Below are 26,855 nucleotides of genomic sequence, written 5' to 3' on the forward strand. Positions count from 1 at the left end.
AACGGGAAGCTCGATTAAAATACAGCGCAGGCTGAGACGCAGTGACATCCTTTCTCGCACATCTGCTCCTTGTCTTGGCCCAACCACTCTTTTCAATTCCTCATGTGTTGCAGGAACTGATCCTAATCCGGCAGTTTTTCACAACACATAAATAAATCAGGAAATCACTCCAGTTTGGACACTTCTGACCATATCAAGTTAAAAAGGCCATAATTGTTTGGGGGAAAGAGAGCAATTTCGATACGGTCATAAAAGATACAGGAACACAGTTCTTAGATTAGACCAGCCTAATACATGCATGTGGCATTAATATCGAACATACTGCATGAACCCCCTTTAAAAAAAAAAAAAAAAAAACAACAACTACAGGGCCACTTAAAAATTAAGCTTTCCTTTATCCATACACACTGTACCTATACACAACAGTTACAGAGAAGTGAAAGCACACGGAACAAAAATACATTGACTTAACTGTTCAGGCATAAAACTGGAATTCACATGTCCAAATTGAAGAAGTTGGAGGAAAGCTCCGATGCTATGGACGAGTCTACAAACATCAGGATTCACAGCACTGTGGTGCTTTTCTGTTGTCGCTGGGACTCCGAGACACGTTCAGATGATAAAAGACTGGATTTGGCCTTTATTGCTACCACAACAGTTCAGTTCTCCGGTTTTACTTCAGCTTCAGGACTGCGTGCCTCCCTGATCCTTAATTGGTAGGCTAACCAATCATAACCTAGGACACATTTAACCATGTACATACACACACACTCCCATCTGTTAAGTGCGTGCATGCTGAAAATCATGTGGTTTTGTTTACCTTTGGATCCTGAGTTTGAATATCTGCACCTGTGTTTGGTTAGATATGCTATGGACAAACACAAACATTTAAAACAAACAATTATATCACCATGTTAACGCAAATTCAAAGGGTTTTACACAAACCCTTCTGAAAATCCGATGAGAACACGTTGGAAGTGGCTTACATGCCAAGTTTCTAAACAGGTGCAATATAGGAACCCAACTTCTTTTAACAGAGCACTTCATTCAGCAATCTCACTCACAGCCATCTCATCTTGGCTATATACACACACACCACCTAGGTTTAACTAAAGCATATAGGTAAGAGCCTCCCATTGGATAATTACTGCATGGGTGATTATGTTTCAGCTGGCAACAAGTTATTTAACCCTAACTGATGCAGTGAGTAGCTTCTCATTTATTAAACAACCAGGTCGAAAGACAGAGCCTGTGGTCATGGAAAAGACACTAACCTGTTTCAGAAGGATCAAATTATTGGCATGCATCAAGCAGAAAAAACATCTATGCAGATTGCTGAAACTCCTAAAATCGGGTTAAGAACTGTCCAATGCATTATTAAAAAGTGGAAGGACAGTGAGGAATCATCATCTTTGAGGAAGGAATGTGGTCGCAAAAAAATCTTGATCGATCGTGATGGGCGATCACTTAAACGTGGTGAAATCAAATCGTAGAAAACAGTAGAATTCAGGGATATGTTTAATAATGAAAGTAAGAGCATTTCCCCAAACACAGTGTGAAGGGAACTTTAGGGATTGGGACTAAACAGCTGTGATGCCTTAAGAAAACCACCAGTCAGTGAAGCCAACCGGCAAAAACGGCTTCAATTTGCTAGGGAGCATAAATATTGGACTCTGGAGCAATGGAAGGAGGTCATGTGGTCTGATGAGTCCAGATTTACCCTGTTCCAGAGTGATGGGCACATCAGGGTAAGAAGAGAGGCGGCTGAAGTGATGCACCCATCCTGCCTAGTGCCTACCGTACAAGGCTGTGGGGTTAGCGCCATGATCCGGGGTTGCTGCAGTTCTAGGTTCAGTAACGTTATGTGCCCACAGAATGAGGTCAGCTAACTACCTAAATATACTGAACAACCAGGTTATTTCATCAATGGATTTTTTTCTTCCCTGATGGCACAGGCATATTCCAAGATGACAATGCCAGGATTCATCAGGCTCTAATTGTGAGAGTGGTTCAGGGAGCATGAGAGATCATTTTCCCACATGGACCAGCCAGCAGAGTCCAGACCTGAGCACTACTGAGAATCTTTGGGATGTGCTGGAGAAGACTTTGGGCAGTGGTCCAAATCTCCAATCATCAATACAAGATCGTGGGGAAAAATGAATGCAACTCTGGCCAGAAATAAATGTTGTGACATTGCAGAAGCTTGTGGGAATTATGCCACAGCAAACGCGTGCTGTAATCAAAGCTAAAGGCGGACCAAAGAAATATTAGTGTGATCTTTTTTTTGGCCAGGCAGTGTGTGTGTGTGTATATATATATATATATATATATATATAAAAATGTTTGTTTATACACACACATACTTTCTCTTAAAAAAGTAATTATTGTATTGTGCATCTTTAAATGCATCAGAATTGATACCCTGTACATTTCAGGGAAATACACTATCCAGCCAGTGAGCAGAACAGGGCAGAGGTTGACCCCAACATCAAGTCTCCACCACATGGCTTCAGGCCACACCTCTTAACAGAACACCCAGAACTGCTTCCATCAGCGCATGTGTTCAAGATGTTTCTTGCCCAATTCTAAGAGACCACCCTCACATTTGTAAAACGTTCAACAAGAAAAATTAGGACAGTGCTCAGTAGTAGAAATGGGAAAAAAAAGGGCTGTGATGAAAAAAAGATGGGATAACAGTACAGTAAAATATAATCATGTACTTGCTTTGCCTTCATTCCAGTTAAGGAACTGCATCCAAACAAACAAAAACAAACATCCCACAACCCAAATCAGTCACATTACATGTAGGAGGTGGCTAAAAAGTCATGCCTTTCTGAAGAGTCAGGTGGAGCTTAGCCACTACGGCACGGTATTCAGATGACCACCACATGGGCTGTTACAAACAAAGCATTGATCAGGTCTCAATCTTCACATGACTCGTTTTGGAATGAAAACAAAAAAAGTTTAAAAATAAGAGATTGTGTACATTCAGCCTTTGCTGATGGAGTCCAAAGAAGTTAGAATTTGGACTCAATCCAACGTCTAAGCCAGCATGACATTTTTAGTCAAAACAGGAAAGAGGATACTGTAAACCTTTCTCTCAAAAAAGATGAAGTGTAAAAGTCTCCTTCATGAAACCTAATTATTACTGTGCAGAAATCCTCTCTTGGACCTAACAAACACTGAGGCATGTGAAAAAGTGGCCCTCTGCTCCTTCAGGTTCTCTATCCAGCACCCCTGCATAAGCTGTCCATATACATGAACTAGTTTTAAAATATGCTTTTCTCCCTTTAAAGGGTTTAAGCAAAGCACCCCCCCTCAAAAAAAAAAGTTTTTTGTTCTGGAAAGACCACTGTAGGCAGCAGTTCCACATTCAGGTCAGACACGCCCACAAGATGCATTACGAGTGAGAAGCAACTCCCAACTCCCTGGGGTGGATTATTGGCTGGGTGTGGCAGAAAGAAAAAAACCCCAAAAACAAAACAAGAATAAGGTAAAAATGTCCACATGCAAAACTTTAAAAATCAAACACACCAAAACATACAAAGTAAGAGCTCAAGGAGGCAAAAACTTTGACGGTCAAAGGCTGCCGTCGTCCAACATCTTGTTCATCCCATCGCAGATCCTTTGGCGGTGGGAGCAGTAGACATCAGTTGGCCCATATAGCGTCGCCAGGAAGTCACAGTCAGAAAAGTGGTTGAAGACATGGTTGATGCGGCTGTGCGACTTGGCAGTCAGATGGCGGTTGACAGCCTGGTGCAGCAGCTCACGGCAATCGTTGAGCAGGCCGCTCATGACGCGGCGGTCAAAGGTGAAGTCGATCTGGTGGAAGCTGACTGCCGTCATGGCGAGCGTGTGCAGCTTCTTGCGGAACCGCTCCACCAGCGCCAGCTCCTCACCGCTGAACTGCCCGTTGCGGTAGAGGACACCCAGCTTCACTACGATCTTGATGAGGTTCTTGACAATCTTCTGCGCCTCCTTGCGGTTGCGCGTGTACTCTTTGGTCACACGGTATAGCTCGTCCAGGAGCTCACTGCTTGTGTCGTCGATGAAGAGGTTCGCCATCGTCTTGGTCGCCATCTTGCTCATGAGCTTCTTCTGCGCCTGCATGGCTAGGCTCTTCGTGCTGAAAGAGTCCATGTTGTCTGGAAACAGAAGACAGGAGACGTATTTAAAAAAAAAAAAAAAAGCAAAAACAAAGTTGGCCCAGTGATGGTGAGAAGGGACTGAGCAACTTTGCATTTTTTTCCCCTCCTCAAACAATGCTCACACAGCCAAATTCATACAGTGAATGCCTTTTCTACAAGCATTGGCAGGCATCTCTCCCAGTCTAAACAGGCCCAAGGACAAGGCAATTAGTGTTAGGAACAGGACCCCAGCATCTGGAAGGGAAATCCAAGTATAGATTCTCAGGGCTCACAGTGTTGAAGGCTTGTTTTTCATGAGTCATATTGCATGTTTGAGGGTATGAGACAGGCGTGACAAAAAGGTGTGAAATTTCTCACCTGCACAATGAAGGCAATCTATTACAGAGTTCTGGTTTCAGAGATCGACATCACAGAGAAATCATTGACAAAAACCTCAGCAATCGCAACGTGTTAAGAGTAGAGATGCTTTCTTGCCCTCCAGGATTCTCAGGGGAAGAGAAAGCATGAGGGAGACCGAGACCAATCCACATTTCCCCCCGGCTCACGCAGGAAAGCCCTGACACCAGCGTCATACGATTTGGTGAGGAGTGAAACTCTGATGCATCCCTACTCATGACGACATGGCAATCGAGACGAACCACGCAGGTGCAAAATCCACCTCTCCTGCACCCAGCTCTCTCCTGGTTCTTTGCACAATGAAACTGCAGAGACCAGGGCCACCCCGTTCTATCGTCTCTGAGACAATCACTGAGGAGGGAGCCAACGTCAGACTCAAGTTCTAAACTCATGCACCCGAGTACAAGCGATTACTTGAATACTGAAGGTCAGTAGACATCATACCTGCCATCTAAGCAATTACTCACTCATTCATATCTTTAAATGTGCGCATGCATGTACACACTCTTGTAAATCTATGATGGCAGCCTTTTGCCCCAATCTCTTGTACACCTTACTCTTCTAGCAGCAAGAGAATTCCTGCAAGTTGTCAACCACAGCGATGGTCACGAACCACAAGAGGGCTGAAGCAAAATCTAGAACTTAAAGAATGAGCTCCATTTTCTCCTGAACATTGTCTTTTGTAATCTGCCATTTGTGTTCCCTTGAAAGCATTAAATGTAGCATCACTTTTTTTTTTTTTTTTTTCACACCCCCAAGGGAAAAATTATCATAGATCTACAGACAAAACCAGCATGAGATCGATGGAGATGCAGCCATCCTTCCGTTTCTGTAGAAGATAACGTACTCCATTCCTAACCTGGACCAAAAGAACCTCTTACAAGATCAAAAGGTAAATCCTTTGAAGAGAGTGACAAAGTTGAAGGAACCAATACGAGATTACATTCTTCTCTGCAAAAATGAGAAAGGAATATAGAATGGAGCAGCACCATTGAACACATATGCAGTGACATTTTAGAGATGCATTTTGGACCCAGTATTCCACTTTGCTGCTAGAAAAAAAAAAAATAATAATCCAGCAAAATTACATTTTAATAGCAGATCCAGCTACTTCACCATCAGTGGTTCCCTGCAGGTTTAAATGAGAGGCAGAGGTCAAAAGTGACTTCCAAAAAAATAAATATGGCCCAGATAATCCAAAGTGGCACTGAATGCATCCTGAAGGAAGTTAAAAAGGCTTTTAAGACAAATTCAAACCACAAAATCTCTAAACTTTACCTTGCCAACTTTGGTAGAGCAAAATGATTTTTGAAATTTGTCCAGGGAAATACCGTGCAGCGACCAACAACCAGACTATCATTAGTGGCGAGTTTTACACAAGCACGAATGAAAACACATGACATTAAGCAGGAGTGAAGAATAGTGGGTTTTACTCTGTCGAGTAGAGTATCACAAATACTGATAAGACAGGAAAGAAAACATTAAATTGGACAGTAGTAAACCAGGCTAATCATTGCCTACTCAGCAAAAGAAGGCAGGAGACCAAGGTCTCCATTACTTAACATCAAGTGTGAAACAAAACTCACCCTCATGGAGGTGTAAAACAGCAATCTCCATCTTAAGAGGCATCAGAAGCAGGGTACTGCTTAGACTGAGGAGCTGGAGAGCAGGTCTAGATAGCAAGCTTGGAGCCATGATGCATGGCTCTCCCTGCATACCTTGATTGCCTCAGGTGAGAAAGGGGCATGACTAAGTGGATCCACCTGAAATCTCCATCCACTTACCCTGCCCAGCCCAGCCCAGCCCAGCTAAACGGAAATGCAGACCATACAGACCAAAAAAGAAAAAAACAAGACAGAAATAGTGATGAGCATCTGCTATGTTTGACTTTTGAGTGTAATCCTACAACCTATAGGAAGGGAGCTGCTGCCTATAACAGCAAAACGCCTTTCATTTGCTAGTTCTCGAGCCTCTGTTTGAACGGTAGTGTAGTGGGTGCTCAGACATCAGCAACTCAACCTGTATCCATCACAGACAGCAGAGCTGCATTCTTTACAAAAGATTTGTCTTTTTTCCTCTTTTTGATCAAATTTAGGCCCCACAGACCTTCAGAGACCTGCAGTGCTATTAATTATTCAGACATGCCACAAAAGGGTCCAGAGATGAATAATGCATAAAGAAAGGGGGGGGGGGGGGGATACAAGACTCATGGTGGAATTAGTGTCATTAGCTAAAGGTGGTGATGACCAAAGACAGCACATACCCAAGCTGAATTCAAAGCCGTAACCAACAAAGCAAGCAAAACAAAGTGACTTTGGGCTCTAAGGCTTTGGCAGGTTAAATACAACGGAGGAGGTCACAGCTGAAAGAATTTCCTGTACTCTTTGCAGTGGCACAAAAGTATTTTATGTGAGCATGACTCTGACACACTTTCATACTTCAGAACTGTGTTCTGTATTAGTGAAGTTCATTTTCTGCCCTTTCAACGCATCTCGGTTCACGACATGAAGCAAAACTTCCTCTCGAGTCATTAGAGCCGTAAAATAATATGCAAGAGTAGTCACTTGTAAAGGTCCCGTTATCTCATTTTATGATCATACAACTAATGCTTACGTACAAACGCACAGCCCAAGAGAGATATATATCCACATTAGCAACACACACAAACACACACACAGGCAAGTTGACATTTATGGTAGTGACAATGCCAACCAAGTGCACACGCACACACAAAAGTTTCACTTGAAAGTCGTTACTCAGCAATAGAGGTAGTTTGCACACAGGTGCTTCCTAGGTTACTGCTGAAGCTACTGTACACTGCAGTCCAGTAATTCAGGTCATATCCCCTGAACCCTGTAAATGAGTTACCCAGTCTGTCATCAACACACTACGTTGCCATAGTTGTTGGACCCATTGTTTCTTTTTGTATAGGTTTTAGGCTCCTGTAGGTCGAAACCTTTTTAAACATTAACAACAGCATTCCACCGTGCAGATTAATTATGCGTGTATATATATATATATATATATATATATATATATATATATATATATATATATATATAAATAAATAAAAGCCATAACATTCGTTTGACAGGTACCTGTAGATAACGAATTCAAACTATAGGCTATGATGGGGTGTGCATATTAGTGCGATCTTCGATAATGAGAATTGCTTTCAGATAGCTATGAGATATTTAATGTTTCTCAATGCCCGCAAATGAAGAATCAACTGACTAAAGGAGGAGGTCTCATTTTTAACTGCCTGGGGTTTTTGACGACCCTTTCACCACCCTCTTCAACGAAAGGTTGAATATAAAATACGATACTTTCACGATAGTTTCTATAGCTCAGTCAACCGCATACTTTTGTGGATAACGCTAAAGCTGTGAAGTTGTCCAATGCCATGCGTTTGGCTATTTTTTAAAAAGCAGATTTACCTCTCTCCGATTTTTAAACCGGATACAGGGCGTCAAATCCGTGATCCACAAGGCAAGCTTCGCTCGTCAAATCTCCCTCTAAGATATACGGTTCGTGGAAGCCATGTCAGGCGACCTGCTATACAACCATTGAGGAAAAAGTCAAAACCTTGGCGAAAGTAACAAAAACAAATGCGCTGACTAGATTGGTAACGCTTATTAGCACCCTATCGGTCAGCGGTGTGAATAATTAAAAACGCAGTCAGTCCCTGTCGAGATCGGTTACATGAGTTTGTTACATGACTCCCCACCTTTCGAAAAGTTTCAAAACTTGAAAGTACCAGAGGCCAGGAGATTGATGTAACGTCCGACCAATGATGCTTGCGACGTAGCTTTTCACTGACCAATCACAGAGCCAGAATGCTTCGCAAACTCCCCCGTCCCTGTTTGGATTTCCAGTCATTATTCCGCTAAGTGATATGTTAAATCCATGTCTGAACATTTCCCAAAGGAAAACGCCTACAAGGAAAAATGAAGGGGGACTCGTGAACCAAGTGCATTCCTTTTTTTTCTGTAAAGAGCTGACTAATATGTCAACAGCTGGCAGAGGTTCAATAAAAATTTCAGTCTTCATTAATTTGATATTAACTCCCTATTCCGATGAGTGTGAGTACACTATAATTCCCTTTACGAACCGCGTAGCCCGCCATAAAAAGAAGCAGCTCTCTCTCTCTCTCTCTCTATATATATATATATATAAATGACCCTGCCTCAGAGATGAAAGGACTCCAAATCCAGTCATCCTTTGAATAAGTGCTTCCATCACCGGATGCTTTCTCGACAACCGCTAACTTTGTTTTTTCCGCTCTATGAATGGACCACTCCGAAAGATATCCGGCTGAAGCAGACCAGGCTCGTATAAATATCTCATAGACCGGCGAATATCAACAAGGGGGCAATCTTTAAATTATGTGCGTGATACATGAGTTGTTCGGTGTGGGCATTTTAAAGTTTTCATCCTGTTGATATCGCCGTATACGTGGAGCTCTGCTCTTGCAAACATTCTCCTTTTTGGACTAGAAGAATATCTAGATATCCACTCTCTCGAACGGAGACCTACTTGTATTATTTATATTAATTTTTAAGGTAATGAAAAGTAGGCTATTTCCCCTTTATGGATACTGCATCAACAAAGAAACCAACAGTGGTGCGTTGTGCTGTATTTTAGAGCAGAGCGCCACTCTGTGGAATCGGTTTGACTGCACAACGCTCACACAAATGATAATAAAATTTAATTATCAGGTCATTGTTCGGGAAGCAGTTCTGGTTGTTTTGAAACTCCGACTGTCTGTTAGTGTCTTGTCAGAGACACTCATCCGGCTTGGATAGCTAGAAAAAAAGAGTAATGTCCACTTTGTCAGGGATATATGATATATCCTTCATATTTAATGCATATGATATGCCAGGGATTGTGATTAAGTACTCTTCCGGGACTGACATTATTCTGCATGTTACAAAACACTTCACCCTCTCCTTCAAAGTTTTTCTTTGCATGTCTATTTTCATGTATGCTTTTAAAATCCGAATATAAAATGTGGCGATTTTCTGTAGTCTCCCGTAATGAAATAAACACGGCCTTTCACATGTGGTCTATAGCAATAGCATAACTATAAGGGAAGAGTGGTATGTTATTTTTTTCAGTGGTATGATAATAGTATGTAATAGTATGTTTTGTGGTGTGTTTATCTCTCCAGCTAATGTGATAATGTATCGGCATCTTGGTGGAAATTATTTCAATTAAGTAAAATATGTCATGTTTCACGAATTCATATTTACAAAGCAATGAAGAGTAAAATAAATTTGCCACAAAATCATTTAATCATGTTTTCCTAATTTTGACGATCCCCGATTTAATAGTGTAGTTATGAATTCGACTTCAGGTGCCACAACACAACTTTGTTCTACACGTGAAAAGTTGCCTCGTTCACTCTTTAACACTGATCTCTGATTAGGCAATTGCAAAGATGGTTTTCCATATCTGCAATTTCACTATGATTTAACCTAATCTACATATATGGTTCCCATTCTCAGAAATCTAAGTCAATTCAACAATTAGGCAACCACGGGTTATTATCAACTTTATGAGCCGCATCAGGTGCCTTGCAGGGATTCTCTAACCGATGCAATAGGACTATTAAACCTATCGCATCGATATCAGTGTTTGGACATTTGTTGTGATTTAGTAATTCGTGTATTGAAGTAAACACCGCAGCACCTCTGCGACGTGAAACGACTTCACTTTATACGAGCCCAGACGACAGAACACTGGTACAAGAGTATTGCTTTCCCAGTGAAAACGTCTGGTCCTATTCGTGATGAGATTACGCGCGGTGATAGTTAAAATACAGTTAAATAGATAGTAATAGACAGAATAAATAAATAGTTAAAATAGAGATGGATGTAAGGATCCGCCGAATTCCAATCCTTTCTTTTATATCATTTTTAAACGGATACAGTGTACCTAACCCAACAAGCTTAGTAACTAAACTAAAATCAGTTTGTCCTACTTAAAGTTTTGTCACTTATTCTGTAATGCTCATTGCCTCGGTGTACGATGTCAGCACTGAATTACAGTGCAAATTACGAGCACATGTTAATATGAATAAAATTCACTGCTCAGTCGTTTAAAATCGGCTGACCCATTTTCAAGCATAGCTGCTTCTCGTATTTTACTATATATTTTTTTATTTAATCCAGCGCTATGATTACATCAGGCTGTGGTGTTTATGTGTGGGGTTTTTTCCCGTAAACTTTGTATTAGCGAGCATCAAGCTTGTCGCTTTTAATAGATAATACGGGACCCATATCAAAAGACCTCCTTATATCGATTCTTTAATGTTACTGTTATAGCTAAGTGGATTAGAAAGTCTGTCCTTAGCACAGCCAGTTTACTTTTCCAGTGTGCTCAGTTATCATCATGAGGAAAGACGGCGGCGGGCAGCACTTGCGCACCCCGTAGCGTTACAGGCGCGAATCATTAAGCATTTTTTTCCGCCGTTTTTATTGAATCATAATAAATTAGATATCTTACTCAACTTTTAACAGATTGTGTTCTCTGAAGAGGTGAAGACGAATAACAAAAAAGGGGGGCATCTGAACGTTTGTACACGAAAATCGCATGTGAGCTAGCGGTTAACTAGCAAACCTATACTACTTAAACCATATTCCGTTAATTTGAGCTTTTGTCCGGAAAGTGGTCTTTTATGTCTAACGCTAATTATTTCATACTTTTGTCTTTTCGTTGAAAGCGTTATCAAAATATCACAATTGTCCAAATGTATCCAAGGGGATGCCTGTTCAAATCGGATAGCTAACTGTTATTTTCGGTTGAAACAGCTAGCCAAACCGTTAGCGAGTTAGCTCAACTGTGGTAAAACAGTTGCCCTCTTAACATAACTGCCATTTTACCTCCAGTCGATTGCTGTTTACAACCCGGCACGGTCTGCTTCTAAATGAGAATTTATAACCACCATATACTCCGTATTAAATGTTTTACCGACTAATTAATTTAAGAACACAACAGCTCCTTGTGAAGTTAAGCAGTTTTAAAGTTTTTTTCCGCTTTCAGTTTTGAGTAGTTGGGTGGATGCGTTAGGTTAGTTTGGGCGTCATAGCTAAGCTGGTTAAGTTAATAGTGTGAAGAAGTCAGTAATCGTTTTTTTCAAAAATAACGTAACTTGTATACCACAGCCAGCTCCTGGAGCGTCGTCAGTGTTTGGCACAATGGGTGAATATGACGAGGCCGTGACCGCGGAGCCCATGCCTGGATACGCGGACTTTATCCGGGGGGCATTTTCCGTTATGCTCGCTGCCCTGAGAGACTGCGAAGACTGTGGTCTCACGCTGTCCGCGCGGAGCCTGCAGCTCCATGCGCGCGTCGCGCCTTCCGAAGTCGGACTGTTCTTCGTCTGCGCCGTCCTGTGGACTGGCTTGCGGCGGACACTGACGACTCACGCGTTTGAGGTACCATAATGCGAATACTGCACGTCGTATTTTAGCCGGCATTTGTTTTGGAAACGCAGTGTCCCATATGCAGTTCCCTCTAAAACACTCGGCTTGCTTGCTAGCTGTATTTGATCCCAAATATGGAAAATGCGGGGGGGGGGGGGGGGTGCAGCGGTTGCCTCTTAGACGCGTAGGCGTCGTGAGTGAGTTGGTGATGTGAACTGGAGGTGTAGCTGCTTCCTGAATTCAGAGCTGGTTTATGTGAGAGAATTTAATGTAGCATGCATGACCTGACTTGGTATATCCGTCATCTAGCTTTCTGCAGAGAGGCGTGAGAGATGCGCGTCTGAGTCATGCTGGTGTGCCATAGCATGGGTTTGATAGTGGATCACCTCGAGGAATCACCTATGCTTTCTCTCAGCGGATGTTTTGCATAGGTGTTATTGAATAAAATAAAGAACTGCTTGGCTTAACGTGTGAGTGTTACCGTAACCGGCTTTTGAAATGGCTACTCTCACTAAATATTTGTAAAAGTCCTGAAACCCTGTCCCTACTTCTGAACATTGCCTCTATTGTATATTAAACAACATTTGAGCTTGTGAAGCTACAGACTGATCAACGAATGTTACTGCGTGTGTATGTGCAGCTCAAGGCATGTTTGCTTAATAAACTATCTAAGCACTTTGACCACTACACAGAAGTAGTTGCAGTCTTGACGCTTATTGCCACCCATTAGCTCACCAGTTACTGTCTTGCCTTTCTGTGAAACGTTCTCTTAAACTGTTTGAGATGTGTGAAATGTGAGAATGTGAAAGAAACCCACTTTAAAAGGCTTTTTGTGTAGTTTTACTCAAAAACAGAAACATTTCTGAAAGCATAAAAAGCGTTTTTAAAAAAAGAAAAAAAATTCTAGGTATAATCATACAAACTATTCATGCAGAGTTCCCCAACAAATGCTATTATGTAAGGGGTTTTAAAATCATGGTCACGTTATGATGCGGCACTCGGTCCGCTGAGACGGAGATGGCTGGCGGACTAGCCCAAGCGAACATGCAGATATGTTGGCTTGAACCTCTCCATTTTCCCCACCGTACTTAGGCAAAGCAGAGGCGAGCAGGTTCATTCCACTTGTCATTGTGGTAGAGACTGTCTGCACGATGCAAAGTGAAAAGCGCTCCACCACAAAAACTAGCTCTCTGTCAAGAAGACTTCACAGAACATGTTTGTTCGTGTTTCACATGAATAAATAAAAGGTTTTGTGGGCACGCTTGGTGAGAAGTGCAGTGAAGGTTGTGATTGCATTTCGCATGACTTTTTGATTCAGCCAGTGATTCGGCTGCTGTATGGAACAGAGCCAAGTGCACTGTAATTTGGTGAAAACCCAGTCTGAATTTAAATGTGAATCATCTTCTGCATTCTGGTCTGCTAACAAAGTAGGTCTTAAAACAGTCGCATGGAGTCAGGTGCACTTTGATATGTGAGTGCCCTAAACCATGTGATCGTGGTATATATGCTCTATGGTTGTTGCACTTATTCTTTTCCTAATCCGCCTACCCGTATTTTCCATCTAATGAAGCAGTGTGGCACTTGACACATGACAGCATTATGTGTAGTCAGATTTTTGTGTGTTGAAGCTCCAGGTAGGGGAGCAAAGATCCACCGCCTGCTCCTCCAGGAGCCCCAGCTAGTTTGTTGTTGCTTTGTTCCAGCTGCAGTCATGCTCTAGAGTCAGGTGAATAATCATTATGCAGACATGCCTCAAGACCGCTGTGACCAAAAATGAAGTAGAAATATGGATGGCCTCAAGGTCTTGGCTTAGAAATCAGCATGACTATGTAGAGACGCACAGTAGCCGATCCCTGCTCAGTCTAAGAAACTGCAGCGAACCAAGACGTACGAGAGCTGTAGAAAAGACTAATCTGTTCACAGTCCGGTTTAGATACAGCTGCAAAATTGACAACAGTTAACACCACATTCAGGACACATTGAAGTTTACTTATGTGCAAGTTTACCCTTCTTCTTTTGTTACTTGTTAGTATTTTGCGTTTTCCCCCCCACAAAACAAGCATCATGGATATATTGAAGGAAGTGCCGCAAAATATGGCATGAGCTCTCTGTGAGAGTCAGAGCCAAACTTTACTCATGTAGTCCATGAGTAGTAGTAGCTCTGCAGTTTTAACCAGTACCCAGCTGGTGTAACCATTTTTTTGTGACTAAAGCTTGTGGTTTCCTTTGAATTTGTTAATGTGAGAATGACTTCCTGATATGTACTTCAAGCCAAGACGCTGTGTAGAAGTGTGCGTGCAGCCCTTTATTCTTGGCTAGCTCAGACGGGTGCCTCATTACAAGGCAGATTATCCTGGTGATTCATGGTCTACCAATATCCTCCTTCCTGCATGTTGAGAAGCCAGGTCATCCTAACCAGCTGCTGTGCTGTTTATCTGTTTACATGTATGTGTTGTGTCAGACCTTTGTCTCACTCATAGCTGAATTCTCTCGGATAGACCCAACACAAACAGAAGTAGTCCGGCCACAGCCGGGTAGTTGCAGTGATCAAAATGGGCATGCACTTTGTGGCAGTGGGAGATGACCTTTAGTGAACTGATGTTTGGTACGAGGTAACGCTGAAGCGCATTCTGTATAAGTGTGGTGCATGTGTTGAAACACAGTGCATTCACACTGCTTGCCAACACCAGGCAGTCCAGTGTGGAGCTCAGTCAGGACACCTGCTGTCCTGTAACAACCCTCCCAATAAAACATGCACTACAGGTAGACCTGTTCTTCAAGGTCTTCATCTGCAAACTCTGAGCTAGCCCTGGGCCAAGGGGTCTGCTCCTGAGTTTTAAAAGACTGCTAGCATTTTTTGCTGAGCTAGTTGAAATCACAGACCACAAGCCTTTGATACATGGGCCAGTGATGTCCCACCAGCATCTGGGTGTCAATGTGTGTGATCAGGTTCTTTGAGGATGGAGACTCCCCACAGATTTTCCTTTTCCTGTAAAGATGTGCAGGTGTTTTCTCTTTTTTCCTTTTCCCTTCCAGTTCCTGGCATGGTGTGCTCATATGGAAGGTTAGTAAACAACTTTTACCTCTGCAAGCTGATGGAATGAATACTTCTAGAGCGAGACACGCCCCTGCCCTCTGCTGTTTGGATACAGCCTTCATTCACTCCAAGAAGCACATGTTGGTGACATGTAGGCTGGGTCACTGTATTGTGGTTATTTTTATTATATACAAGTGAGTCCAGTTAAAGGTAGCACAGAGCAGACATGTTCATAAAGGGTTGGCAGTAGATGTAAAAACCAAAAGGTTTATTCTTTAATCTTCCCCCAGATTTCAAATTTCGAATCCTCCTGTTACCAGAACTTGGAGTAACAGTGTACATGTGATAATTTTTCTGGAAGCGCAGCCCTGAATTTTATTCAACCCTTGAACCAGTGTTGCTTATCCTCAACTATTCTAATGTCCATTCAGATGATATTCTACTGTGGTAGATGCTAAAATAAAATATAAAGATAAAAGTAAGTATATCTGCTCATGAAGCTCTTTGAATGAGCAGTGAGACTGTCATGGCATACGTATATTCTGGATAAATGAATATTCTGGAGAAAATTTGCAGTTGTAGATGATTTTATTCAGTGTTATTTTGATTTACTTCACTCACATTATACAACAGCTAAATAATTTTGGCATATTAAGCGGTTCACCAGTGTTTCTCAATATACTGTGGGGCACATTGCAATATGTTGTATTAGAACAGCAGTGTTTGGAGCAAAAGCACAATAACTAACAACCCTCCTGTATTCATTTGAGTCTAAGCACTTTGCTCATGAACCAGACACAGCCAAGCAATGGCCGGTTTTGCTTTGCAGATCGTTTCAAATCACATCAGTGGCGCTACTGCCCTGTAGAGGGAAGCGGCTGTCGCCTGTTGTGCTGTGAAGCCTAATACTCTGCTGATCAAACGGTGATGTGATACTGGAGAGTGCAAATCAGTTTGATCCTTGAGGATGTGCATTGACCACTCCAGTGCAGTCACTACTGGGCCATAAGATGCTGTTTGATCACCATAAGCTGCTGTTTGCTCACTTCTAGTTTGTTAGTTTTGTTTGATGGACAGTTGCGTTGGTGTGCTCTTTTGGTTTAACACCAAGAGTGAGAGCTGACATACTCCACTCAATAGCAAGGACTTCCGTATATTGTGAACGTTGTAGAAAAAAAATCAGACTTCACCTTGACTTGGATGGGTGATGGTTTAAAGAAATGTAGCCATGGCGATATATCCTAAAAAGGTCACTTGAAGTCCTTTTAGGCTAGTGCTGTATGCCTGCTTTGATGGTGGTACGGTAACATTCCTTGTCCTACACTATTCTCCGCACACTGTCCTTAGCTCCTGTCGTTTTCATTTCCTGCTCAGGATGCAGGGTGGCGATGGCAGTGCTGGATCTGATTGACTTCCGGATGTTTCCTGCCTCCTCATGCTGCCTCTGATAAATAAGTGCCCAGCTGGCCATCAGCACTCTGCTCTGCGTGGTTTAGCCTCACTTGCTCATGAGTGCAGGCTGTAAACAGACCGATCCCTCTGGACGGTGTTCTGCAGCTGCTTGTTTGGCTTAACCCTGTGAGACGAAAGCTGGGAGAACTTTGGGGGGTGGGTGTAGGGTAATATTCCTGTATGTGCTGAGGGAGTTGGGGGTGGGGGGGGGTGTGTAGATCTGGGTAATGGTCCTGTCTGTGCTGTGGCGGGGGGGGGGGTCCTCTCTTTGAGAATTGGCTTTTAGTTGTAACCAGACAGAAACCATCATCTCATTTCAATAAAACAGCCTTATGCACCCTGATCACTCAGGGTTATGAGTGCGAGAGAGAGAGATTTTGTTTTTGCCTGGCCATCTTGGTTTCGATGCTCATTTAGATGATGTACCCTAGTGCTAAACACATGAGTCACCAAGGATTTTTCTTCCTGAAAAAAACCCCCAAAAAAAACCAAACTTAATTTTGGATAGCGGCGCATTCTCAACCCAGTACAGACACATATATACGTATCAAAAAATACCTGCCACATGTATTTTTGTATGCTGAATCCAAATATATTTACAGGATTCCTCTATCACTACTGCTAGACACGGACGATGGGCTGCTCCTGAGGTCAAATATAGATATCAGTCATACATTGTACATTTTAGAAGTAGATTTGTACATATCGTAAATGTGATGACAGCCTTATTTATGAATAAGTAATCTATAATAAATGTAAAATATTATTGCCCTTTTACTTAAAAACCATACATGACAGAAAAATTCTAGAAACATTCCATTTCAGCGCACTAAAAAATACACCAACTTTAGTTTGGGAAGAAAAAAAGTTGTTGCCCAGTGAGATGATGAGAGTTGGTTCATGGAGTTGGTCCAGTGGGTAATTAACATCGTGGGCACCTGTGTCTCGTTAATGGCAGCCTACTTGCCTGCTGCCTCGCAGGTAAAGGGAAACAGAGGGTATGGCCGTGTTCAAAATAACCCACTACAGACTACTTGCATACCGATTGGGCTCCTGTTTAGTATGCCATCTGCAGTACACTAAAGATACCTGGATGACGTGCTACTTCTGGCAAATATTCCCAAGCTATCTTTATGGTGTACTGCGTCCCATCATGCAACAGTGGTGGAAAATCTTTCTCAAGTGGCCGGAACCTTCATACGTTCACGTGGCAGCATAGTATGGTTTGCGTTCGTCGCATCCCGGATACTCTACTGCATACTACTACGGGGACCAGTGAACAGTATATACTGGCTGCAGTATACAGTATGTAGTAGGCTATTTCCAGCAGTGCCAACGTTTGTACTGTATACTGCATACTAGTTCCTTACAATTTCCTTTTGATTTCACAAACGAATGACTGATTAACATTCTGTGGAGTAGTTTAGCAAATCCAGGCAGCTACATACCCGAGTCGAAATTGTACTTTCTGAGCCTGAACTTCCCACCTCTGCATCTAAAAGATCCATGTGTCCATACAGGTGATCTGGATGCAAGAGGCATCTCTGATATGGTGTTACCTGCCTTTGAGCCACAGAACTCGATTCACTAGTATTCCAAAGGCAAAAACTGCAGCCTAAAATCAGCAATTTTACTATGAGAGGTAGTTACACTATACAACTTACAGCACGTAGGGTTGCGCTGTTCAGAATGTGGGCTATAAGAGACTGACATCAGACTTCCCTACATGCGTTCATGTACTGCTTTCTGAGGCAGATGCGTAATCTAGTAGCACCCTGCCCCAGCTGCTTGGTGCCCTGGGCTTCTGTGTTGTAGTTATGTGGCGGTCTGCAAGTCCCCCAACATGCCAGGTCTCTCTGGAGCGGCAGCAGCGTTAAGCCACGATGGCCTTGCGTCAGATGTGGCTGGGAGCCGGAGTGTGCAGTGAAGAAAGGAGAACGCCCAGGTGACAGCTGGCCTCTATAAATAATCTAACCGACCCCTGCAGTTTGGGAAGTGTGGGTTCCATGTGCCCCCCCCCCCCCCCCCACCCTTTTCCAGTGGTTTAGTCTGACTGCATGACTCGCCAAGTGAAGGCACTGCCAGCCAATAGACAGGAGTGCGCAAACCTCTCAGCCAGTCACAAATGACACTCATCCATCTGAGCCAATCGGAAGCAATCTCGCCCAGTCTGAGGCAGTGCCAGCGGAATGGTTACCTCTCCACCACTGGAGGAGGAACATGGGGGCCCACTGAGGCTTGGCAGTGATCCACATTTTGGCCCAGAGGCCTCGCAGTTGCATCTGGAGTTCAAGGTAAAGCGGAGACGGGTGTGAAACTAAATAGGAAGCCTGTCATTGCCGAGGACGAAGACGCTTGGTGTAAATAAAACCGTTCACTTCTGTCTCTGATTACAGAAGCACTGAGCTTGGGTGTTGGTGTGTAGCTCTGTTCAGGGGGGATGTTGTCATGTGAAGAGATAAGAATATAGATAAAGAAGTTCCTGCTGGTGGAAAACACAGGCATACACACACACACACACACACACACACACACACACACACACACACACATACACACAATTTTATTGCACAGGGTCAGTTTAATTCTATGCACTTGTATTGTAAGTGTTGCACAAGGGCTGCACTGTGGTTAACATATTGTGTACAGAAAACCTCTACAGCCTTCATCACTGCTCAGTTTCTGACCCCAGGACCACAAGATCGTGTTTGGGAGGCTGTCCCTTTATAGCCACAGCAGTTTTTATACATGGAAGTCTCAGTGCTGGGTTGAGAGTGCTCCGCTATCCAAAAGTGTCCAGAAAACAGTGAACATGTGGGTAGATACGGATCACTGATGAGGAGCTGGATGGCTAACGCAAATTGTGTCCGACCACAGATGGGCTGTGGACAGCTACAAGGTGTTTGTAGTAAACAGATATTTCTAAATTCTAAAAGTGATGGTTAATGTAATGAAAATCGTCAAATGCAGATGTTAACGCTTCAGGAAGTACCCTGAGTTGTTCATAACACCGACTCGGAACCCTTATGCTTGGCCATTGCTGTTCGAGCCTGTCTAGAGAAAACGTGTAGCGTCTGTTCATAAGTTAAAGCTTGCGTACAAATATGGACATCTTCATCGCTTCAGAGACTGTCCTTACACTGGCGTTACACATGGTAGCACACACAAGTTTGCAGTATATGAACAACTCAGACGTGCAACGTTAATGCTGAAGAAAGCGACTCGTCCTCTGTTGCAGCCATTTGCCCGGTGGTGTCATCTCCATCCCAGAGATGCAGCGAAGATGCCAGAAAGTGCATGGAAGCTGGTCTTCTACACGATGGCGTGGTCCTACAGCACCTACCTTCTCTTCTTCACCAGTTACACCTTCTTCCAGAGTCCTTCGTCCGTGTTTCACAGTAAGGATTATTGAGTTAAGGTTTTTCTCCTTCAGTATGAAGTACAGCAGTAAAGTGAAAGGTCTTTCGTGAAAAGACAGAGTTGGAAATGAGTTGTGCGCAGCCCAAGATAAGTTACCATCAGTAGACGACTTCTGAGTGCAACCCTAAACGCTTAGAGTGGACTGTAAGTTGTGTGAACCCCTTTTGCATGCGCACACGTGTGTGTGTGTGTGTGTGTGTGTGTGTGTGTGTGTGTGTGTGTGTGTGTGTGTGCATGCATGGACACATGAATACTAAAGCCATCCTACAGTTTAGTTATTTTGTAAGTGGTGTCCACTCATTTTGGCATTGCTGTTGTACTCAGAGGTCAAGGCGAGGGAGAGGAACAAATGGATTGCTTTAGTATATAAGTAAACCAGCTGTTGTTTAGGACATATAGGATTGCGACACTTGCGTGGATGTGTTGCATTTAGATTCTTGTCAGCAATATTGATTTACTTTTGGCACAAAGATGTCGAGAGCGAAAGATGGAGAGAGGGTCTAATCGATAACATTAGGGCTTGTAACATCATCTCCAACACACTAATGTATTTCCGCCCCAACCCCCCCCAATGTGATACTCTCACGTCATCATCGCATAACTTTCCACTATCAGCCATTAACAGTGATGAGCCATGTTGAGTTTCTGTAGATGGCCAGGATTCACTGCGATGAATTCTGCTGACTGGTCCCATTCCATGTCATTCACAGACAACAGGTGCTTCTGCTGCTGCCGTTACCATGCTCGTCTTGATCAGAATGTTACCAGCTCAGTCATTTTGCTTATGCCTGTGTTATTTATCAATTCATTGCCTCTTGAACGAATTCCGCTTGCGTAGACTGGAAGAGCGGCATGTCGGTGCCCACAGATATTGCCATCGCGTATCTGATCCAGGCCAGCTTCTACGGGCACTCCATCTACGCCACTGTGCACATGGACGCCTGGAGAAAAGACTCCAAGGTCATGTTGGTGCATCACATCATCACTCTAGCACTCATCATCTTCTCCTACGCCTTCAGGTCAGCCAAGAGCTGCTTTTAAATAAAGAAAAAAACATTTTTTTTTTGGTCTTCATTTCGTTCCATCGGTTGTGTTCTGACTATAATATTAACAGCTTTGGGAGTTTGCATAAAATGAAGTGGTGCAATGCAGACAAGTTGTTGAGGCTTTTGTTGTTGTCTTAAAGGTGTAGATAACACACACCAATGATTTCCCTTGGTTATTTGGACAGCCCATGTGACCTGTCTACCTCCATCCTCCACAAAAGCTCACTCCTGACCGCTGCAGTGTGATAACACAAGGGTGTACAAAATGATAACTGTGGTTTTAACATGTAAGATACATGTATGCAGTCTCAGTACATAGCACTAGGCACATAGCTATTAAATAATTCTCATACTTAATACAATTCCAGTAAAGTGTGGAGCAGAGATGCTTTAGAGATGCCTGTTTGATGGGACACATGGGCCTGTGTACATCGCTCACTGTAGCACATGCTTTCGGGGTTAAGCTGGGTTAGTCTTGCTTCATGGCTTACGGTCATGTTTATGTCTGTTTTAAGATACCACAACATTGGAGTTCTGGTTCTGTTCCTCCATGACATCAGCGACATTCAGCTGGAGTTCACCAAACTCAACATCTACTTCAGGACTCGTGGGGGGAGATACTGTCTGACCAACGATATCCTGTCCAACATGGCCTCTGTGAGCTTCAGTATTACCTGGTGAGATGCGCGCGCACACACAAACAAATAAGTATGCTTTTACTAAATCCAGTTACACCACCAATACATAAGTCTTAACTAGTAGGAACTAACTCACTACAACTGAGGTAAACCGTTGCTTTTACATGATGATGACAAATGTGTAACCAAGCTGTCAACACGTTGCTATGGAAACACAGATGGCAACTTATGACTTTTTACGTGCCAAGAAAAAAAAACAATATTGAACACACGGAATGTGTATGTTTGTATTTTTTAATACTGAACTGAATAAAACATGGCTATACTTGTGCTTGTGTGCTTATTTGTTTTCATGTGACAACTGAATGTGTAACATGGTTTCAAAATAATGTTTTTTTGCAACAGCAACAGTCAGCAGCAGTAGCCGAAAAGTGAGCAAATATATTTGTTACCATATTAATAATGTGTGTTCTTAAATTCTAACAGTTTAGTTCTTATATACTAAAAGTTATCAATCATACGAATAGATCCTAGAATAGCTTCGTGTTTTTCTGAAAATAATACCAGAGCAGAAGGAATGTAATGTTCTGAACCAGGCCGTCTGACTATGCAATTGCTCATTTTTAGCTCATGGTCACAGACTGCAATGATCTGAATGATGGCTCCTGTTCACGAACACATTTGCGTAGGCCCTGGGGACTTTAATCTTGAAATAGGTGCAGTCAGCACATCCTATCATTTCAGTGAAGCCAGCCACTTCAAAAAAAAACAAAACCTCGATTGTGTGTTGCCTCGGGCCTAATGGCATTTGGATGAAATCATCTGTATGCTTACATCAAGAAGGCATGTGCTTGCATATGGCCCTGCAAACAGTGACTATGCACCTGGACCGTGTCCCTCACAACATTTAGCACTGACCCAGTGGCAAAATAGCATGAATAAACTCAGAAACTCCATTTAATATAACTGAAAATGAGTGGAATGTATTGAATTTTAAAATCATTTTCATATTACTGGCCTTTGCAATACTGATATTGCGGCAGGCGCCAATATGCCAATGAGACATCTAACAAATGACGAACCATGTTGTACTTCAAGAGAGAGAGTTGTGTTGTGTCTTGTCAAAATAATGCATGTCAGTTTTATTCATGTCATATCAAGAGTTTGTGTTTTCTAAAATACTGCAAAGTACATCACAGTCACACTATGTAGCAGTATAATCACAATACAGGTTTATGCCCTTACTGTGTCAAGTGCTATATAGTTAGAATTTTCAGACTTATTGGTTTCTCTGTTCTGCTGCAGGTTCTTGTTCCGACTGTACTGGTTCCCTCTCAAAGTGCTGTATACCTCCTGCGTCTCCAGCCTGCAGACCGTCCCCAACATCCCGTTCTATTTCTTCTTTAATACCCTGCTTTTCGCCCTGCTCCTTATGAACATCTACTGGTTCCTGGTAAGGCGTGTCTTAGTGTTGAAGGCTGACGGGCGCTCAGTCTGGTTCAGCAGCTTTTGCAGGATGCAAAGATAATTAGCCTAGCCTTTTTTTTTTCGTTATTTCTTTACAGGTTGGCACTGACAAATTTATTTTCCTCGGATTGGGTTTAATGGCGGCGAGTTCTCGGTGGCAGCGAGGAAGGATATTGTTGGTGCCAATCCACTTTGCTTGTGTGTTGCAGTTCATCGTGCTGTTTGTGGTGAACATCCTGACCGGGAGCGGGGTCAATGACGTGCGGGAGTATGAAGAAGGGGGGCTGGTGGAGAAGCTCAGCGCCGGGAAGCATGGCACTGGGGAAAGGTGCGTCCCAAAACCTAATGCAGCCATACGAGCTGCGTGAAAGGACCATTGGCGATTCCCACGCCGCTCCCTGAATATCACCAGCCAGGGCCGCATTTTGGTTCTGTTGTGGTTCTCCGCATACCGGAGCCGCGCCTGATCTGCCCCACGGTTATCTCACTCAGGTGTACTCAGATCTGGAATAGAGCTCATCCATTTCTCATGGCATATTCAGAACACTTTTCACACTGGACTTTCTGATAAACGAACACATTGGCTATTGCTAAGATAACCAATAATTGATTATATCGTATAGCCCAGAAAGATGTCTTACCATCCTTTGAACAGAGACATGGATTGTGTTTTAGCATGCTGGATTTGGAGTGGCTGTGAGGTTAAAATGCAGCTTTAATTTAGATGTTTGCTCTAATTCAAGTTTATTCAAGATTATTTCTTTTTTTATTGGGTAACCTACTACTAACTACTCATATTGGGAACAGAAGTAATTGAATTGTTGGCACCACAACAGTAGGGAAGACATCCATGTTTATGGTGTTTCATTACTAAATTATTCTCTTTTTTTATGAATGTTCCAGTAATTGTCCCTAAATATTGAAAAAAAAGTTGTCACAGAATAAAATCTGAAGTAGTTCAATCCCATATAACCTGCTCACCCCTTATAGGCAAAATAGTTGTTGATTTTAATGAAGTACAGGATAATTGATAAATCTAATAAGATCATTTTGTTGGACAGTGAATTAAAAAGCCTCTCGACACTCCAATGACCTCCATAACGTACATGTGAAGAGGTTTTAATCACATTATTGCTGGTTCAGCACTAAATCATGTGAAAAAGTGCAGACCTCAGTCATCTATACCTGGCGTGTGTTCCTGAGTATTGTACAGTAAAAGCTCTGCAGGTGAGCTGGGCTGATGTAGTCTGACCTATGGAACGTGAACGTGAGCTCAAAGTGCTAAATTATATAGGTGTTATTGCTGGTGTCATATTAGCCTCGGCCTTATCGCTAACCTTGGAGGGAAGTTGTATCCATTATAGTTACTGTGTGTAGGACAATCATCTCATTCCCGAATCTCTCTCTCTCTCTAGGAAAAACGTGCAGAATGGAATCACCAAGGAGAAGCAGCCATAACTGCTTCAGTACCGCCACCTGCTGGTACCCCAGAGTCAAAGACGTAGACACGCTGAAAAGCACTTTGGGCTGCGATTAGTCTCTTCTCCTGTCCTCATTTTGTTATTTATTTTTTTCCCTGTCATTATAGCACTGTGAATGTCATTTCAGATATACTTACATATGCCATACTTATATGCGATAGATAGATAGATAGATAGATAGATAGATAGATAGATAGATAGATAGATAGATAGATAGATAGATAGATAGATAGATAGATAGAAATTAATGTTTTCTCGTGTGTATGAACCTGTTTTTTTTTTTTTTTTCTAATAACGGTATCATATAATATGAAAATATGAAAAACTAAATGGAGGGACCAGTGGAGGCCAGACAAGCTTGCACCTGTTGAAGTACGATGCTGTTTACAGTAAGGGCTAGTACTGCAATCACAACATGTTTAAGCTCTCTAATGCCAGCGGTTTCTTCATTTGTTTCTTTGCTATTTTTTGTCTAACAATGCAGGGACAGGCATTAGAGAGGGAAATTCTGGCGGTACACTGTCAAGATGAGTCTTGGCTTATGGCTTTGCTTGGGGCACTACTTTTGTTGTGGACCAAGTGCACAGGTTTCTAGCAGGCTCAACTTCTTTATTAAGTATAGGTGTCCCAGGGGGTGGGGGTTGGCCTGTATACAAGGATCAATTTAGTGGCAATTGCATGATTTTATCTGCATCTGTTGTTGCACTGGAAGCCTGACTGAAGCCAGATGACGTGTTAGCACAGTGGAACTTGGCTTAGCAGACACTGAACAAAAGGGATGGCCATTAAAGGCTGAATGTAATATCACTGATCAAAATGAACACAGATGCCAAGGAATCTTTACAGCAGTATATCATAGAAAGCAAGTTGATTTCTCACAATGAAACCCTTATGAAAAGCAAGTATTGTCCTTCCAGGCCACTCAGAACATAAGCCCAAAAGATCAAATCTTGATTCAGCAACTCAGGCAAATGTGGAGATTCTTTTAAGTTTGCACAGCAGGAGTTTGTTTACTTGCATTAACTGAGCATTTTTGAGCCAAACCCATGCTGTTGTATGTCTGGTGTGAGACACATCTTGCAGTCTCAGTGCGAGTTCCGACTGGTCCCCTGAGACCCTTTACATTAGATTCAGCTGCATTTACAGGTGTTGTATTTATTGTGCTGTGAGAACTCTTTAATTCAGCATTGTCTGTTCTCCCTGTGTATTTACTTTTACAGCGATTACCTGGTACTGTCCAAAAGGTGGAGAAGCATGCTTTTACACACTGACTTGCAGCTACACGACTCCATAAGGGAAATCTCACAGTTCTAAACTGCTTAATGCACGTGCCAAGTGTGCACATTTAATAATGACCACTGTCTTCACTCTAATTACCCTCCCATTCCCCAGAGGTGGATAGTTAAGGTTATGGAAAGGCAAAGGTCCAACTACGTAGATTTGCTAACTAGCTCAGGCCAGCAGACAGAACTAGGTAATGAAATCCACTAGGTGATACAATATCATGGAAGAACTTTTACTTTTTGAACCTGAACTTATGACACGTCCTCAAATACCTCAAAAGCTCTTGTGTTTTGGCTAGAAAATTGGACTCCTTAAACAAGCTATACCATAAAGCATCGCAACGCTCTCACTCGATGAGACAGGTAATGAGAGCAGAGCCAGTCTGTGTTTAACATGTACCATGTTACCTGTCTCTGGTGTCACGTGAGCTAGAACAGAGCTAGCATATGAACTGGCTGAGGCTTTACAAGGTCTGCATTGTGAACCCATGTTTGACATTTATGTTGTTTACATGGGGCAAGACCTTGCGTGGCCGTTCCTAAGGCACAAAAACAAATGCAGCTGCCAGTTTGAATTAGCCACAATGCAGGCAACCCTACCAGAACAAACTTAGGCATGTTTTTCCATCGCTCCATGTTCAAGGTGCAATGTATTCATTGTTCTCCTCTATGTAATTTTTTTACCCGTGTTATTAGTTCTTAGAATTTGCCAGAAGAAAAGTTTGAACTACTGACAAATGTTTGAGGCTATAAGACTTTGGACTCCAGGTCACTGAATATTAAAAGTGTATTGTATTTAATAGGAGGCTGTCTCACAGGTATTTAAATCATATTACACTGTAATTTATTCATGTTTTACTGTTCATTAGGAAATGATAATGGATAAGTACAAGTCTTAAACATGAATTAAATGAAAGTATTTGTGTTCATTTTAACTGCTTTCTCCTCCATAAATTAGGTAAAAACTTGATTAATGTTTTACCGATTTCAATTTGACCATTCCTGTATGCTGTCTTTTTGTAATGGAATAATTTTTTAAAACTATTGAGCCAGTGTTGTA

At 42.5% G+C, this 26,855-nt stretch overlaps 2 protein-coding genes across 3 annotated transcripts; one reads left to right on the plus strand and one right to left on the minus strand.

Moving 5' to 3' along the window:
* Nucleotides 1–2,707: 2,707 nt before the first annotated feature.
* On the minus strand, nt 2,708–11,784 carry tnfaip8l1 (tumor necrosis factor, alpha-induced protein 8-like 1). Of its 2 annotated transcripts, none has more exons than XM_027010675.2 (2): nt 11,706–11,784; nt 2,708–4,145 (listed from the first exon to the last, which is right to left on the minus strand). In XM_027010675.2, the coding sequence occupies exons 1-2, from the start codon at nt 11,779–11,781 to the stop codon at nt 3,580–3,582; spliced, it is 642 nt and encodes a 213-aa protein (XP_026866476.2). In that variant the 5' UTR covers nt 11,782–11,784; the 3' UTR covers nt 2,708–3,579. The 2 variants fall into 2 exon arrangements, with proteins under 2 accessions (XP_026866476.2, XP_026866477.2); XM_027010676.2 differs by lacking the exon at nt 11,706–11,784 and adding an exon at nt 7,982–8,640.
* On the plus strand, nt 11,730–26,722 carry cers1 (ceramide synthase 1). Its single transcript, XM_027010674.2, has 7 exons — nt 11,730–11,983; nt 19,699–19,858; nt 20,719–20,899; nt 21,442–21,603; nt 22,870–23,017; nt 23,241–23,359; nt 24,447–26,722. The coding sequence occupies exons 1-7, from the start codon at nt 11,744–11,746 to the stop codon at nt 24,487–24,489; spliced, it is 1,053 nt and encodes a 350-aa protein (XP_026866475.2). The 5' UTR covers nt 11,730–11,743; the 3' UTR covers nt 24,490–26,722.
* Nucleotides 26,723–26,855: the final 133 nt, after the last annotated feature.

The sequence above is a fragment of the Electrophorus electricus genome, chromosome 26 (assembly GCF_013358815.1).
Source record: "Electrophorus electricus isolate fEleEle1 chromosome 26, fEleEle1.pri, whole genome shotgun sequence".
NCBI classification, from domain to species: domain Eukaryota; kingdom Metazoa; phylum Chordata; class Actinopteri; order Gymnotiformes; family Gymnotidae; genus Electrophorus; species Electrophorus electricus.